This window comes from Lissotriton helveticus, chromosome 6, assembly GCF_964261635.1.
Source record: "Lissotriton helveticus chromosome 6, aLisHel1.1, whole genome shotgun sequence".
NCBI lineage: Eukaryota > Metazoa > Chordata > Amphibia > Caudata > Salamandridae > Lissotriton > Lissotriton helveticus.
Window position 1 is genome coordinate 1,230,748,076 of NC_136067.1, and position 14,991 is coordinate 1,230,763,066.

The 14,991-nt window shown below is 44.4% G+C and overlaps 1 protein-coding gene across 1 annotated transcript in view; it reads right to left on the minus strand.

The window, feature by feature from the left end:
* The window catches only part of CLVS2 (clavesin 2), a 294,165-nt gene that overhangs the window by 61,366 nt on the left and 217,808 nt on the right, over positions 1–14,991 (minus strand). The window contains exon 4 of the mRNA XM_078648939.1: positions 11,112–11,332. Within this exon, the coding sequence (XP_078505065.1) occupies positions 11,112–11,332 (221 nt within the window). The remainder of the gene's footprint in view (positions 1–11,111; positions 11,333–14,991) is intronic.

Sequence of the window (14,991 nt, forward strand, 5' to 3'; positions counted from 1 at the left end):
GTCTTTCACATAAAATGGAATTTACACTAGATAATTATGTGACCTAAACCATTTGCGCTCTACACAGAGGCCAAGGATTGTATGATCATGTAGTGTGAGCACCACGACCCACTGACAAGCAGTGTGAGAAACTTGCACTGCCTTTAACCTCAACTCCAGGTCTCTCAATTGTGCCCAGTTATGAACATCCATCTACAAGTTAAGCACACCCAGACATCTAGACAGCACTGAGTGCACAGTATGCACTATACAAGAGCTGATTGTTGCATTAAAAAGTGCAGAAACACACCTGTAACAGGAAGTGTTCCTAGGGAATGCAAGATGAAGTATAACGTGAAAGAGCCCGTTAACGCGATGGGAACCACCCATTTCTCACAGCACAATTTCTACAAAGGTTTTTTTGAAGGGAAATCACAAACAAAGTGCTATTTGTCTCTGTGTCAGTTATTCATTATATATCATGCAAGTTGGACTCTTATTTCCATAAAAGCCGTTTTATCAGAAGAACAAATAAAAGTTACATTAAGAAAAACAATCAATCAAATTAAGTTTATTTCTGGTTCAATCCCTTTATCAACATCATGAAGTACAATCCATCCGGTACGGCTATATAAGAAACAATATGCAAACATAAAAGAACAGCATTGAATACAAAACCATAAATTAAAACAGTTATTAATGCAATACTTGGATAAAAACCATAAAAAGTTATTGCACAATAAAATACTTCAAGCATATATGGTTCATTCGACTTTAGAAGGGAGAACCAGGAACTAAGTATGCTTGTAATCAAGTAAAATTCAAATCATCACATGCAGTGTGCCGCAAACGAAATTACCACAGCAGTAAGTCTCCCCAACTCAGATTTAAAGTGGCTAAACATGTTTCATGTGACAGACGCATTGGCCAACGCTGCAGCTTCCACATGCTTCAACACCCTCCACATACTCAGCACGACCTTCAAATGGACCCACCCCCGAATTAAGGAAGACCGACACCCATGCACTCATCACCAGCAGGCTGGACTACGGGAACGCCATCTATGTCGGAATCAACAAATCTCTTCTCCACAAACTTCAGACTGTCCAGAACGCAGCAGCCAGACTCATCCTCAGCATCCCATGACAAGACCACATTACCCAGCATAAATGAGCACTCCACTTGCGCCCTGTCGAAAAAAGAGTGACCTTCAAGCTGCTCACACACACCTATAAAGCCCTCCACAACACCGAGCTCCAATACCTCAATCTCCATCTACACCCCCGAAAGAAACCTCCACTCCGCTGACCAGGCCTTGGACGAAATCCTCTGCAACCACAGAACCAGACAGGAGGCACACCCTTCTCCTACATCATGGCCAAGTCCTGAAATGAACTCCCGCTCAGCATCAGATGAAGCCAGACACTAAAAGCATTCAGGAAGAGCCATAAGACCTGGCTTTTCGAATGATCAAAGCTGCACAAATCCCCCCTACACACTCCCCCAGCGCCTGGAGACCCTCACAGGTGAGTAGTGCGCTCTATACATCCCTGATTGATTAATTGATTGATATGCCACCACAGTGTGTGTTTGAGTGTTATCAACAGGCCCTGCAATTGGTTTGGCTGTCTGTAACTCTTAAAGGTGCAGTGCTGCCTTCTTTAATATACACAGAATGTCTGAGATTGGCTTGGTTTGGCTTCACCTCTGAGAGCTACTTTCAGGGTGCTGGTGAGCTTCCAGTAGCTCCCGAACTACTGGTTGGAGACCCCTGGCATGGATAGTGAGTCGGGAATTGTAGTCCTGAAGCACAAATGTGTAGGTCATTACACCACTACATGCATAATGCATAGCACTTTGAAGCACTCCATTCCCTAAAGCCTCGCTCACTGCATGAGTACATGCTTACTGACTGAATGATTACAGTGATATAAGGAAAGACACTGGGTGAATTCCTAATTGGCTGACTTTTACTTTAGTGAAGGAATTACTACATGGGTCCATAAAGAGTCACTGTGGGATTGCAACAGCAGTCACACTGTGTTTGCTGGAGTATATGGATAGTGACTGGGGAATTGTAGGCCTGAAGTACAAATGTGAAAGTCGTCACACCACTACATGCATAATGCATAGGAGTTTGAAGCACTGCATGCCCTAAAGCCTGGCTTACTGCAGGAGTACATGTACTTGTGTAACTGCAAACACACCAACCAACCAAATCATTCTCTCTCAATTTTGCCAAATGACCACTGACTCACAGTGTGATTCTAGACAAATAACAGTGTCCCTTGGACTTCACTGAAAGAATTACTAGATGGTACTGAAAGAGTCACTATGGGATTATAAAAGCAGTAACAGAGGTGTCGATTCCGAATCGGGAAAAACCACTCCGAATAGCCGTTCAGAGCGTTTTTCCCGTACGAATCGTACCCTGCAACGTCCCCCGTACGTACGACGAAGTACGATTCGTACCAGGAGCCGTACTCTGTACGAGTCGTACAAGACACCGTACGACTCTAATCTCCGTACGATTCTCCCTCGGAACCCGCTGTACGCGACATCTGTATGGTTCGCGGCTGGTTTTTACGACCCAGCAAGTACGATACGTGTCAGGTACGCACCGTACGACCCTTTTTCTACGGGAGCTGAAAACAGCCGTAAAAGCAGAGTCCGCGCCGAAACAGGTACGGAACGCCCCCCCCGGGTACTGTGCGTACCCACCATGATCGCAGGGGTACGCACAGTACCCCTGTGATCATGGGGTGTACGAGCCGTACCCCCATTGTACGATCGGTGTACGAGCCGTACCCTCATTGTACGATGGGCGTACGAGCCGTACCCCATGTACGATGGGTGTACGAGACTTATCCCCATTGGGGGTTTACGAGCCCTACCCCATTGTACGATGGGTGTACAAGCCGTACCCCCATTGTACGATGGGTGTACGAGCCGTACCCCCATTGTACGATGGGTGTACGAGCCGTACCCCATGTACGATGGGTGTACGAGCCGTACCCCCATTGTATGATCGGTGTACGAGCCGTACCCCCATTGTACGATCGGTGTACGAGCCGTACCCCCATTGTACGATGGGTGTACGAGCCGTACCCAATGTACGATGGGTGTACGAGCCGTACCCAATGTACGATGGGTGTACGAGCCGTAACCCCATTGTCCCAGACTGCACACAGGCTCTGCAAAGGCAGGCCTGAGCCATATTTTATAAGCTGCTTCTGTGGGTGGCACAACCAGTGCTGCAAGCCCACCAGCAGCATTTGATTTACAGGCTCTGGGCACACATAGTGCACTGTACTAGATATTCCAATCATGGAATCACGAATCCATAACATCAATTCACAATAAGGAGCACTTGCACTTTGGCACTGAATAGCAGTGGCAAAGTGCCCAAAGCATCTAGACAAGCAAAAACATAGCAAAAACACAGGAGGCAACATCAAAAAAAATGGGAGGGAGACCCACGCCAATGGTGCCAGGTCTAACAATAAATCCTTTCCAAGGACGGCCTCTTACGAGTATTGCCTACCCCCCTTGGAAGGTTTTTCCTGTTGTTAATTGTTTATTGGAGATTTTTAATGGGATTCACTGGGTGCCTGGTTGCATGTATCCAATGTGGGTGGGGGGTTGTGGGTAAAGGGTTTGTAGAATTTGTTGTTCTTTTTAGATTTTGATACAGAGTAATGCTCCTCCGATTTACTGACCGTAGGTATGTTACACATCTACAATACACTCCTGCTCATAGTACCTAGCTCTCATAACTCCTCCAAATACGCATAGCAAGGGCTTATGTTTCAATGTCTATCCTGTAACATTAGAGGGCTGTCAAACCCTAGAAAGGGATTTCAGGTTCTAACCTATATGTCCAGATATGCCATCCAAATAGCCTTCCTACAAGGAACACACTATGCACCACTCCCAACACACCAATTTAAATCGCAATGGGGCACTAACAACTTCTTCGCCAATTATAGTACATACTCCAGAGGGGTGTGCATCTTGGTGCACTGGTCTCTCCCCTTCCAGGTGAAGGAAGTCATTGCATATGAGGCAGGTAGCTATGTTTTAGTATTGGGCTCCCTGGGCAAAGAACCACTCCTGTTGGTCAACGTATATGCTCTGAATGTTGATACTGCACATTTCTTCCCCACATTTGCCACACATATCACAAGACTGGATGCCAAGAACATATTAATGGGTGGAGACTTCAATCTAACCCTGGACCCCACAATCAACACAACAGGGCCGGGCCACATTACTAAACCACACGTGGTGAGGAGCCTTACCTCTTTGTTGGGTTCATCACTACTGAGAGATCCCTGGAGGGCCCGTAACCCAGTGGTTCGTAACTACTCCTTTTATTCAGCACCTCAAGGGTCTTGGTCGTGAATTGACCATTGGTACCTTACTCCCCGACTTCTGGTAGAGGTTCAAGCTATTGACTGTCTGCCTCCCACACTGTCAGACCACTCCCCGGTCCTTCTCTTGTTGGAACTGCTCACAATATCGCAACCAAAATATCTACTGAGATTGCCTGCTGAGGCATTGCTAGATTCTGTATTTCACGCTGAGGTTGGAGAGGCCATCCTCAAATACTTTCAACTAAATGAGGGTTTAGTGGCACTACAGTCCATGTTGTGGGACGCTTTAAAGTCTATATCAGAGGGGTGTAGATTTCCAAACAGGTGGGAGTGCTGCGCTCCATACGAAGAGAAATAGAGGTAGTAGAGGGAAAACTCAGTGGACTGGACCCCGCAAAGCGTGCGGCTGCCCCTCCGTCACTCCGTGAGCAGGCAACATTGTTAAAGGGATTCACTGACCTTGCTGCATGTAGGTTAAAATATCTGGGCAAGTATGCCAGAGCACGAGCATACGGCGAGGGTGAAAGGCCCAGGAGAACACTTGCTAGACTACTTCGTCCCCAGCGCCAGTCAGCATATATTACGTAACTAGACATGGAGAGCGGGGTTACGCTACAGATGGGGAAACAAAATTACTGCTAACTAACTAAACTATACACGTCCTGCGAACTTCCAGTGGGGCAGGCCCTGGCAGACTGTCCAGCAGAAATAGCCATGGTGTAGCTAAACGGAGGACAGCGCAAATTCCTACCCGCCCCTATTGATGAGCATGAAATCAAGGCAGCAATTAATGATCCCGCTGGCAACCGAGCCCCCAGGTTGGATGATTTAATGGGTGAATTCTATAAAAACCTATTAGGGCATACTCGACCCACGTTTGCTGGAAGTACATGCTGACCCTCTGCAGACGGGAATGCTATCTCCTACTATGTGTGAAGCTATAATATCGCTGCTACTCACACCAGGCAAAACACCCCGTAGCTGCACCTCCTATAGACCATTGTCACAGGTAAATCAAGATTACAAAATTTTGGGCAAGATCCTAGCTACCCACCTCTCTTTATTAATTGACAAGATCATATGCCCATTCCAGGAAAGGTTCGTTCGTAGCCACTCTACCACTGTGAACGTACAGGCAATATTTGCAGTCATAAATTAAGTAGAACCCTCTCTTCCTGCGGCAGCAACACTGCTAGGTGCCGAAAGGGCTTTTGATTTGTTAGAATGGCCTTTTCTATATGCGGTGTTACAAAAAATGGGGATTCCGGTTGGCTTTGTTAACCTAATTCGGCTTCTATATGCGACCCCTGGCGTCCGTCTCTAAATAAACGGCGACATAACTCCCCAGTTTCTTCTCACGCGAGGCACCAGACAGGGTTGTCCCCTCTCACCTCTGCTATTTACTATAGCCATTGATCCCCTGGCTCGACTCATTCAAGAGAGACACATTAATTTTAATTTTTTATTTTATGTGACTTTTATAGCGCCTGAATCACCCCATACGGAGTATCTCTGCGCTGAGACTGCTTGTGGCCATACCGAGGGGGACTAGAACAGTTCAGTTTTCAGATGTTTTCTCAAGGCTAGGAAATTTGTGCCCTGGCACATCTGTATAGGGAGGTGATTCCAGTACCTGGGGGCTAGATGGGAGAAGGATTTGCCTCCCGTGCTTGCCAGTTTGACACGGGGAGTACAGAGAAGTGCTTGATGGCTAGACCTAAGGGGACTGGCCAGAGTATATCTGACCAACTTTTGGGATAGATAGCTGGGGCCCATGTTGTGTCATGATTTATACACCATGCAGCAGATTTTGAACTCAATACTCTTTTTTATTGGGAGCCAGTGGAGTTTGCGGAGAAGTGGAGCAGAGAGTGTTCTGGGGGAGGGGGGGGCATTGCTCACTAGACGGGCAGCAGTGTTTTGAACTATCTGAAGTTTATTTAGGGATTTTTCTTTAGCAGAGATCAGTAGATCATTGCAGTAATCCAGGTGACTGATAATCAGTGCCTGTATTAATGTTTTTTGGGTAACTGATGGCAGTAAGGGATAAACCCTTACGGATAATGCCAAAAGTATGAAAGCAAGTCCTGGCTGTGAAGTTTACATGTTCCTCTAGCGTTAATTCCTTAATCAATTCGCACTCCTAGATTTTTCACTGTCTGCTTTGGCGGTGGGGCCAGTCCTAGTTCCCCTGGCCACCAATTGGGAGACCATCTCAATTTTCCTTCTCCGAATAACATGATGTCGGACTTTTCGGTGTTCAATTGGAGGAAGTTATCCCTCATCCACTGTGCAATGCATTTCATACCTTCTGAAAAGATGTCTTGAATGTGTTGATTTGATTTGTCAAAGAAAGAAGAAGAGGAGTTGCGTGTCACCAGCATAGAAAATGGGGGTGAAGCCTAATTTCCTCAGTAGCCCTGCCAAAGGGGTGACATAGATATTAAACAATGTGCCCAATGTGGGGCTCACACAGGAGCCCTGTGGAACGCCCTTGGTGACTGTGGTGGTCTGGGAGCTGTAGGGGCCAAGGTTAATTGTTTGTGTCCTGTTGTTTAGAAAGTCAGTCAGCCAGTTCAAGGCTTTGCCCCGGATACCTATATCCTTAAGGCGTTTGAGCAGGACCTGGAGGGATATGGTATAGAAGGATGCAGACAGGTCGCGCATTCATCGTGGACTGAGGTTCCATAGGGGCCTGCTTGTGACCTCATATTATGCCGATGACTTGATGCTATTTGTGGATGACTCAAGTGCTAACCCATCTCCCCTGTTATGCGAGGTGGTGCTTTTGGAGTATATTCAGGGCTAACTATAAATTAGGCCAAATCTGAGGTCTTCCTGTTGACCCCAGCCACTAACCAAGTCGATACTGAATTCCCATTTCAGTAGTGTGCTGTTCCCCCAAAATATTTGGGCATCTTTCTGCATTGTAGTGCACCTGAGGTGATTTGTTTGAGTTATGGGCCTGCAATAGACAAACTTACAACAGAGGTCAAACGATGGATCAAGCTTCCTCTTTCCATAGCTGGTAGGATTGCCTTCATGAAAATAGTGGTACTTCCACAATACCTATGGGTGGATTGTTTTAACGCCGCACAAATACCTCTTGTTGATAATCCTTGGAAACACTTACTAAACATACACTAGCCAGATACGGATTGTGTACTGTAGGGGATCTTTTTAAAGATTCGCAATTGCGCACTATAGAGGAGCTTACCCCACATTGAAATGCACCGTATATGGATAGATTCATGTTACACAGGGTTCGTTGCTCCCTGAAGCAGGTTGGTCGACCATGACAAAAGAGCCACCCAACTCCCCCCACTTACACTGATTATCACTTCCCCAAATGGAACACACTTAGTATCATGACAATCTCATGCCTCCCTGGCTCTTCCCCCCGCAGTAGGTGCAAAAGTGTGCCTGGAAACAGGACCTTGGCCTCTCATTGACAGACAAAGTGTGGTCTTACTGTTGTGAGCAAATGCGCTTTGTATCAAACAACCACCATCATAAATTGAAATTTTTTTAATATTTGCAACGGGCATATCTCACACCTTACCTGTTAGCTAAAATGGAGTCCAGCATGCCACATAAATGCACTAGATGTGCCTCAGATCGAGCTGGTTTTAGCTTGGGATTGCGGGCCTAAACTGACATACTGGGAAGAGATTTTTCAACACCTGTCCCTGATGAACACACATTGCGTCCTGCGCCACTAATGGTGTTGCTGGGTTATGTCCAGCCTGTGCAGACGGGAGTGCAGCGGTTTATTGCAATTGCCCTACTTACTGCAAAACTGTAGGTCTCCTTACATTGGGGTAATGCACAAACCCCTACTGTGAAGGCCTGGCTCCGAGATTTGGTATACTGTGACACCACAAGTGAAATATACGCCAAACTACAACCAGCAGCGTTACGCCAAAAGGTAATTTGGCAACCGCTGAAGTCATATTTGCAGGCATACCCCCTAGAAACCAACTGAAATCTGTACATGGGTATTGCAGTGCGGGCATACATACACTAGGGGAGGAGAGGTTGCAGTAGCTTTTCCTATTTGCCCTTTGCTGGTGCTGGTGTTAACTGATGATGGTGGGGGTGCATATATGCCTATACAAGGGCTTCTGACGCTATCTGAGGTGTATTTCATGGAAAGGATGGTTAAATCCCTTGATATACCTTGTATGATCCAATATAGGATATGTTAATTGTTCAATAGAACTATGCATGTGAGATATATCAACATGAGGAGGATGAACGACGAAACTTCTAGACGAGAGACTTTTGCTGAGACAATTATCATTGAAATTTATGGAAGTACTCTGTATCGTGTTTTTGTTGTTTTTGGTTACTTCATTTCCTTTTTTCTTGATGCACATTCTGAAAACATTGCAGACGTGTTTATTGATATCTGTTGCACTGTTTATGTGCACTGCAAAATCTCAATAAAGAAAAGTTTAAAAAAACAGTGCCTCTACCACATAATCTTCTTGGTGGTCTGTTTATCATATTCTATATGAGAGACTTACATCTAGATGCACTAAGGTTTGCGCAGGTGCTCACATAGCACTGGGCAATTTTCTGATTGTTTGGAGGAGGTGTGGCACATTCAGACAGTTTAGTCACTAGCCCATGCATTCAGTTAGACACATTTAATCACTCACTTATACAGTCAGTCACACACATACTAAATCCTCCATCCAGACACTTATACACCCACTCATTCTACAATACACCTTGGCATTTATATAAAACATATTTAAACTTTAGAGAAACACACAGTCACTGGATGATGTTATCAGTGATGTCATTTGAGATGTCATCAGAGATGTCATCAGTGCTGTCACAGACCATGTCATGAATGATGTAATATGTGACGTCATCAGCAGTGCATTGCGGGGGTACGAGTTATAGTTAGCTAAACTAACTATAACGGGGGAATTTCTATGGTTTTGTACGAGTGAAATGTCCAACTAACTATAACGTCCCTGAAACCTATGGTTTTTTAGTGAATTTCTAAGGTTTTTAAATGCTAATTTCTAACTATACAGTGCCTGAAATCTATGTTTTTTTCAGTGAATTTCAATGTTTTTTTAAATACTAATTTCTAACTATAACGTGCCTGAAACCTATGGTTTTTTCAGTGAATTTCAATTGTTTTTTAAATGCTTATTTCTAACTATGTCTACAAAGTTAGGACATGTGAAGAAAGAGGAAGAAAAGCGCAGCAAGAAGCAAGACAAATGCAGAAAGAGGCAACAGAAGTCCAGAAAGATGAAGAAAAACGCAGGAAGAAGCAAGAGATGTGAAGAAAGAACCAACAGAGGAGCAGAAACTCCTCCTGTGCCCCAACTTTTTAGTGACAGGTACTGGTGTTAACTGATTCTGACTAACCAGGACCAGAGCCAGTGCTATGCTAAAAGAAACTTAGAATACAGTGAAAACACCTACATACACTAGGGAACACTATGCATTGGGGTACCCCTGTAATGAGCATGACCTTCTCTGTATTTGCCATGAGTTAGTGCCTGGGTCATTGCATGAGTACATGGGTGGTGACTGGATGATTAGAGTTTAGCAAGGACAGTGCATGGTGATTTTATAACTGCTTGGGTTTTGGCGGAGTGATTGGATAAGTACATGATGCTGGATGGGTGATTGGAGGAGTGCATGGGTAGTGACAGAGGGATTTCTGGAATGCATGGGTACAACCTGGGAAATTAGAGGAGTCAATCAGTACTGTGTAGGTGGTTAGAGTTCTGCATGGGTAGTGCACAAGTGAATTTTAGCAGTGCATGTGTTAGTGTCTGGGTCGCTCCATGAGTACATGGGTACTGACTGGAAAATTAGAGTACTACAAGGAGAGTGCATGGTGAATTTATAAGTGCCTAGGTTTTGGCAGAGTGATTGGATAAGTACATGGTGTTTGCTGGGTAGTGACAGGGCAATGGCTGGACTGCATGGGTGTTGCTCAGGGTAGTGTAGCAGTGCATGAGTTAGTGTATGGGTCATTGCATGAGTGCATGAGTAGTGACTGGATGATGAGAGTGCTGCAAGGAGAGTGCATGGTGAACTTATAAGTGCTTGGATTTTGGTGGTGGGATTGCATAAGTACCCACGCGTCACATCAGGCCCGCCCGTCCCTTCACCACTGTGCAAACGCACCCCCTGGCGGGTTTTAATTTGGGGGATTAATTCCCCTTGAATCTTGAGGGCCCCTGGTGGCCAACTAGCCCACCATGTACCTCCATTAAGTGCCACAGAGCTGCGTTGCAGAGAGGTGGTCCAAGGCTACGCCCCTTTATACACCTCTCTGCAACGCAGCTCTGTGGTGCTTACTGGACGTACCTGGTGGGCTAATTGGCCCCCAGGGACCCTCAGGAGTCAAGGGAACGTAATTCTCCACTGTGCAAACGCACCCCATAATGCATTGTAAATTGGGGGAATAAGTCCCCTTGAGTCCTGAGGGTCTCTGGGGGTCAACTAGCCCACCAGCTACCTCTAGTAAGCACCACAGAGTTGCGCTGCAGAGCGATGTAAAAAGGGGGCATGGCCTTGGACCACCTCTCTGAAAGGCAGCTCCCTGGCGCTTACACATTCTAATCCAATAAACAATTTCAGATATAGTTTTTTTTCATATGGAATAAAATATAAAGGATTATGATGATGGATGGCAAGAATGAGTGCACATTATCCCATGAACCAGGACCACAAGCAAGTTGGAACAGTTATTACTCAAATATGTCTCACACTTGCCTTTTCATGGATTTCGGGGAAAGATCCTTCTCTATTTCTTTTGTTGGCATGTTGTAGGAGTCTGCATTATATTCGCTGTCATCATCATACTCATGGTCAAGTAGTGTCCTTGCCCATGTGCCCATATCATACGGAGGCAACATCCCTCCAAACTCTGACGGCAGGATCTCGGGATGGATGAGTTGATGCAAGCTGTTCAAATTATTTCCATGTAAAAATATCTACAAATTAAGAGCATAAAAATCGTCAGGGATACATGTGCAATAAACTAAACAAAGAATCTTAACGAAGTTGGATTAAATGAGTTATAGAGAACCTTTAATATTAAAAAACATTTTGTCTAAGATTCTATCCCTTTTTGTGGATTTAGGAATGTCATTTTTCAACCACAGCAAACGATTAAGAGCATTAAAAGTATATATTACTTTTTTTCTTGATAATAGGAAATAACAAGGCAGCCATGTCTGGAAGTTTACCGCTAAGGTAGGAACAAACTCTCCAGAGTGCTTTGGTATTCTAATTTCTTCATTGCATTACACATGTAGGCCTATGATCTTAGGTCATTGTTTACATCTTCACAACAGTAAAGATTATTTCTGACAGGTTTGGTATGACATTTACAGTGAAGCAGATGGATACACACAAAGCTTTCGCTGAATAAGTTGACATTTCTATAACAATTCTATTTATTCCCAACAGAACGCACAGTGATTCGCGATTGGGCCTTCACTGTAACCCGGCATGACAGTCATGTATGGGTATACTCGGATCATTTATTTTTTGTCACTTTACATTTTGCTCAGCGAGAAAGCTCCGTGCATTTCATACTGAAAATCTCTTTCCAGAGCTCTATCTTCCATCATGGAGTAGCACCTGATTCGCAGGGTAGGCAGAGGCATTTGCAGGCATTCTAAATATCCACTGTGGTACTCTGAAATATCACTTATCACGATCTGCAGACTTTGGAGTGCAGCTATGACAACACAAACAGTTTCAGTTGGACATCTCAGATATTAAATTAGAAGCCAGCTTTAAACATGAGTGTTACCATTCAATGTTCTATGTCCAGATTACCGACAGATAATCTTCATTATTCAGGTCACCCTGTTAATAATTAGAGTCCTTGTACAGAAGAGATTATTGTGAGTCGAGGAGGCAGGAAACTCTACAGTTTTTCCACAAACTGTGCCAAACTGTATTTTTATTAGGTTTTTGGTATTTCTTTAAGTAGAAGAAATGATACCACATTGTGTGTGAATTATAAATGCAAAACACTGTTCTGAGATAAAAATATCTTGCTGGAACAGCAAACCCATGTCATAGTCATAGTCAAAATTACTTTATTCGGCAGCAGGAGCCATAAAATTAAGAATTTTTTTTTTAAGTTCCAAAAGATACGTTTTGAGCATACAAGGGAAAAGAAAACATTACTACATTACACATAGCAAAAATCAGAAAACACACAAAGAAAAATAACAATGATAACACCATGCAAAAGTTTTTCTTTGCCACAAAAGTAAGCATTTTAAAAAGGCACATTTCATTGAAAAACATTTTATACATAAAAACTTAGGTTACATAATTTAAAAAAAATATCTGTACATAGCAATAAAGGGACATCCGACTTGACGATTTCATCGATCACATATACACCTGCAGAGGGTACAACACATAAAGTGCAACAGTGAAAGGCATTAGTCCAGAGGCTACAGGCATTATCTCATAAAGTGCACATTATAATGGTTCAAAACCAAGTTAGCACTAACTGAGGGAGCAAGATGAGAATTGCAACGATAATTTTTTCCTGGGTCTGATTGCCTCAGTTAGAAAGCTTGCAACCCCAAAGCATACCATAGGAGAGGATAACATTTGCAGGTAGATCAGATCTAGCCTGACTTGGACAAATTGGCGGTCTCTAAGTAATGGTAAGATATGTTTTCTGTGCAAGGAATCGTAGTGGGCGCAGAAAAACATAAAATGCAGAGTATCCTGCTCTGAAAAATTATCACAGAGGCAGGGTTTTAGTGAGCCAGGTTTCGCGTAACCTTGTGGAAAAGCCAGAAGCCAGGGGACCAGGTTCAAACGGAATCTGGTCAGAACAAAACAATGATATGCTATATTGACGTCAGATAAATATGGCTGCATTTGTGGACCCAAGCTCAATATAACAAACCTTCTCACCGACGGTTTGACTAACTCCTTCTCCTCCTTGAGTCCCTGCCGTTTGCCCAGAAACTGCTGTTTGAGGTCTTGTACCTTACCGCTGCCGTAGTGTTTTTATGGGCAGTGTGCAAGAGGGAGACCAACTCTATGTCTAAACAAAGACCGCGTAACATCAACCACAACTTAGACCTATTAACATAATCAGACGCTGAGGTTAGGTCCGTGAAGGCCAGATGTAAAACTCCCCTCTTAGCGATGGTGTACTTCCCAATTACTAAATGCAGGTTAAGGCATTGGTCCAAGTTTCCTTTGACCTGCCTGAAGCGATACTGCAGATTGGAAATTATGTTAACCTGATCAAGCCAAACTGTTAGGCGATCCAATATTACTTTCCCCAAAATTTGGGCCGCTGAATCTAGGAGGGAAATCCGTCTATAGCATGCGAGGTCATCCCGGGGACCCCTTTTAAAAATGGGGTTGATAACCACCTTTTCCCATGATGAGGGAAAGCCACAAGAGCAGGCTTCATTAAAAACATGGGTTAGGATCTTGGCCCAGACCTAGGGATCGGCCTTATAGAGGTCTGCTGGTACCCCGTCTGGTCCCGACGCCTTTCCTCCAGAAGTTGAGGTAATAGCTTTATGAACCTCATCTATACTGAAATGGAGGGAGATGTTTGGTGGACCGGGAGCTGATTGTCCCACAGAAACTTCCAGATTTATGTTGATATAGATGTTACCAAAATGCTAGATACAGAGCTCAGCAGGTATTGTGCAGACTCTACTAGAGTTTGGCATATCCGAAAAGAAAGGGCTATTGACCACCAACCAAAATCTGGTGCTGTCAGCGAGGACGCTAGCTTGGCTGTGCGCCTCCTAAGCCTACTCCCTTAGCAGCTTCTTCCTTTCCTGAAATGCATGTTTACAGGCCTTTCGGCAACTCGCAATTAATGTTGCGTCCCATGGGTTTTGCATAAGAGCCTGCTTTAGTTCTTTATGGGCAGCCAAACAGGTATTGTAAAACCACCATTTAGGTTTTGGGCATCTAGCTCTAGTTTACAGGTTATATCGGATGCTACCTGCTTAGCGATTTTATCAAAAGCGGTTAGAATGACTCTATCATGTGGGACAGCGTCCATACAGACTTGAAACTCCGGAGCACAGGTGGAATACAAATTGTCTAGGAAACTCTCCGGAATGATCCTTTCCCACTTCAGTCTCCGAGCTTGGTGTTTAGTTCTATTCTTAGCATTGGAGATTTGACTAGATACCCCCCCTTTAGTGGCGGCTGACAGGGAGAGATCCAGTATTGAAGGATTATGATCGCTGAGGCAGTTCCAGGAAACACTTAGGTTTTTAACAACTGGCACTAATAGAACAGATAACATAATGTGATCAATTATACTAGGGCTACCACTGCTGTATAGGTGGGGACCAGGACAGTGGGGTCAGTTTGCTGTAGGCATTGCAAATCATGGGCTGATAGGAAACTTTCTAAAAAAGTGCCTGATGGTGTGTGCTCAAAGTGATTTGACAGGTCAAAGCCATCACCCTCATCTCACATGGGAGTACAGTCAAGACAACAATGATGAATATTAAAATTCCCTAAGATTGGGCGTGGCTAGGCGCCGGTTAAAATGGCCGCCTGAACCGAGTGCTCTGATCGACCGAGCCTCCAACAGTCTGAAATCCGGCCAAAATCCGCCGAAAGGAAAGGA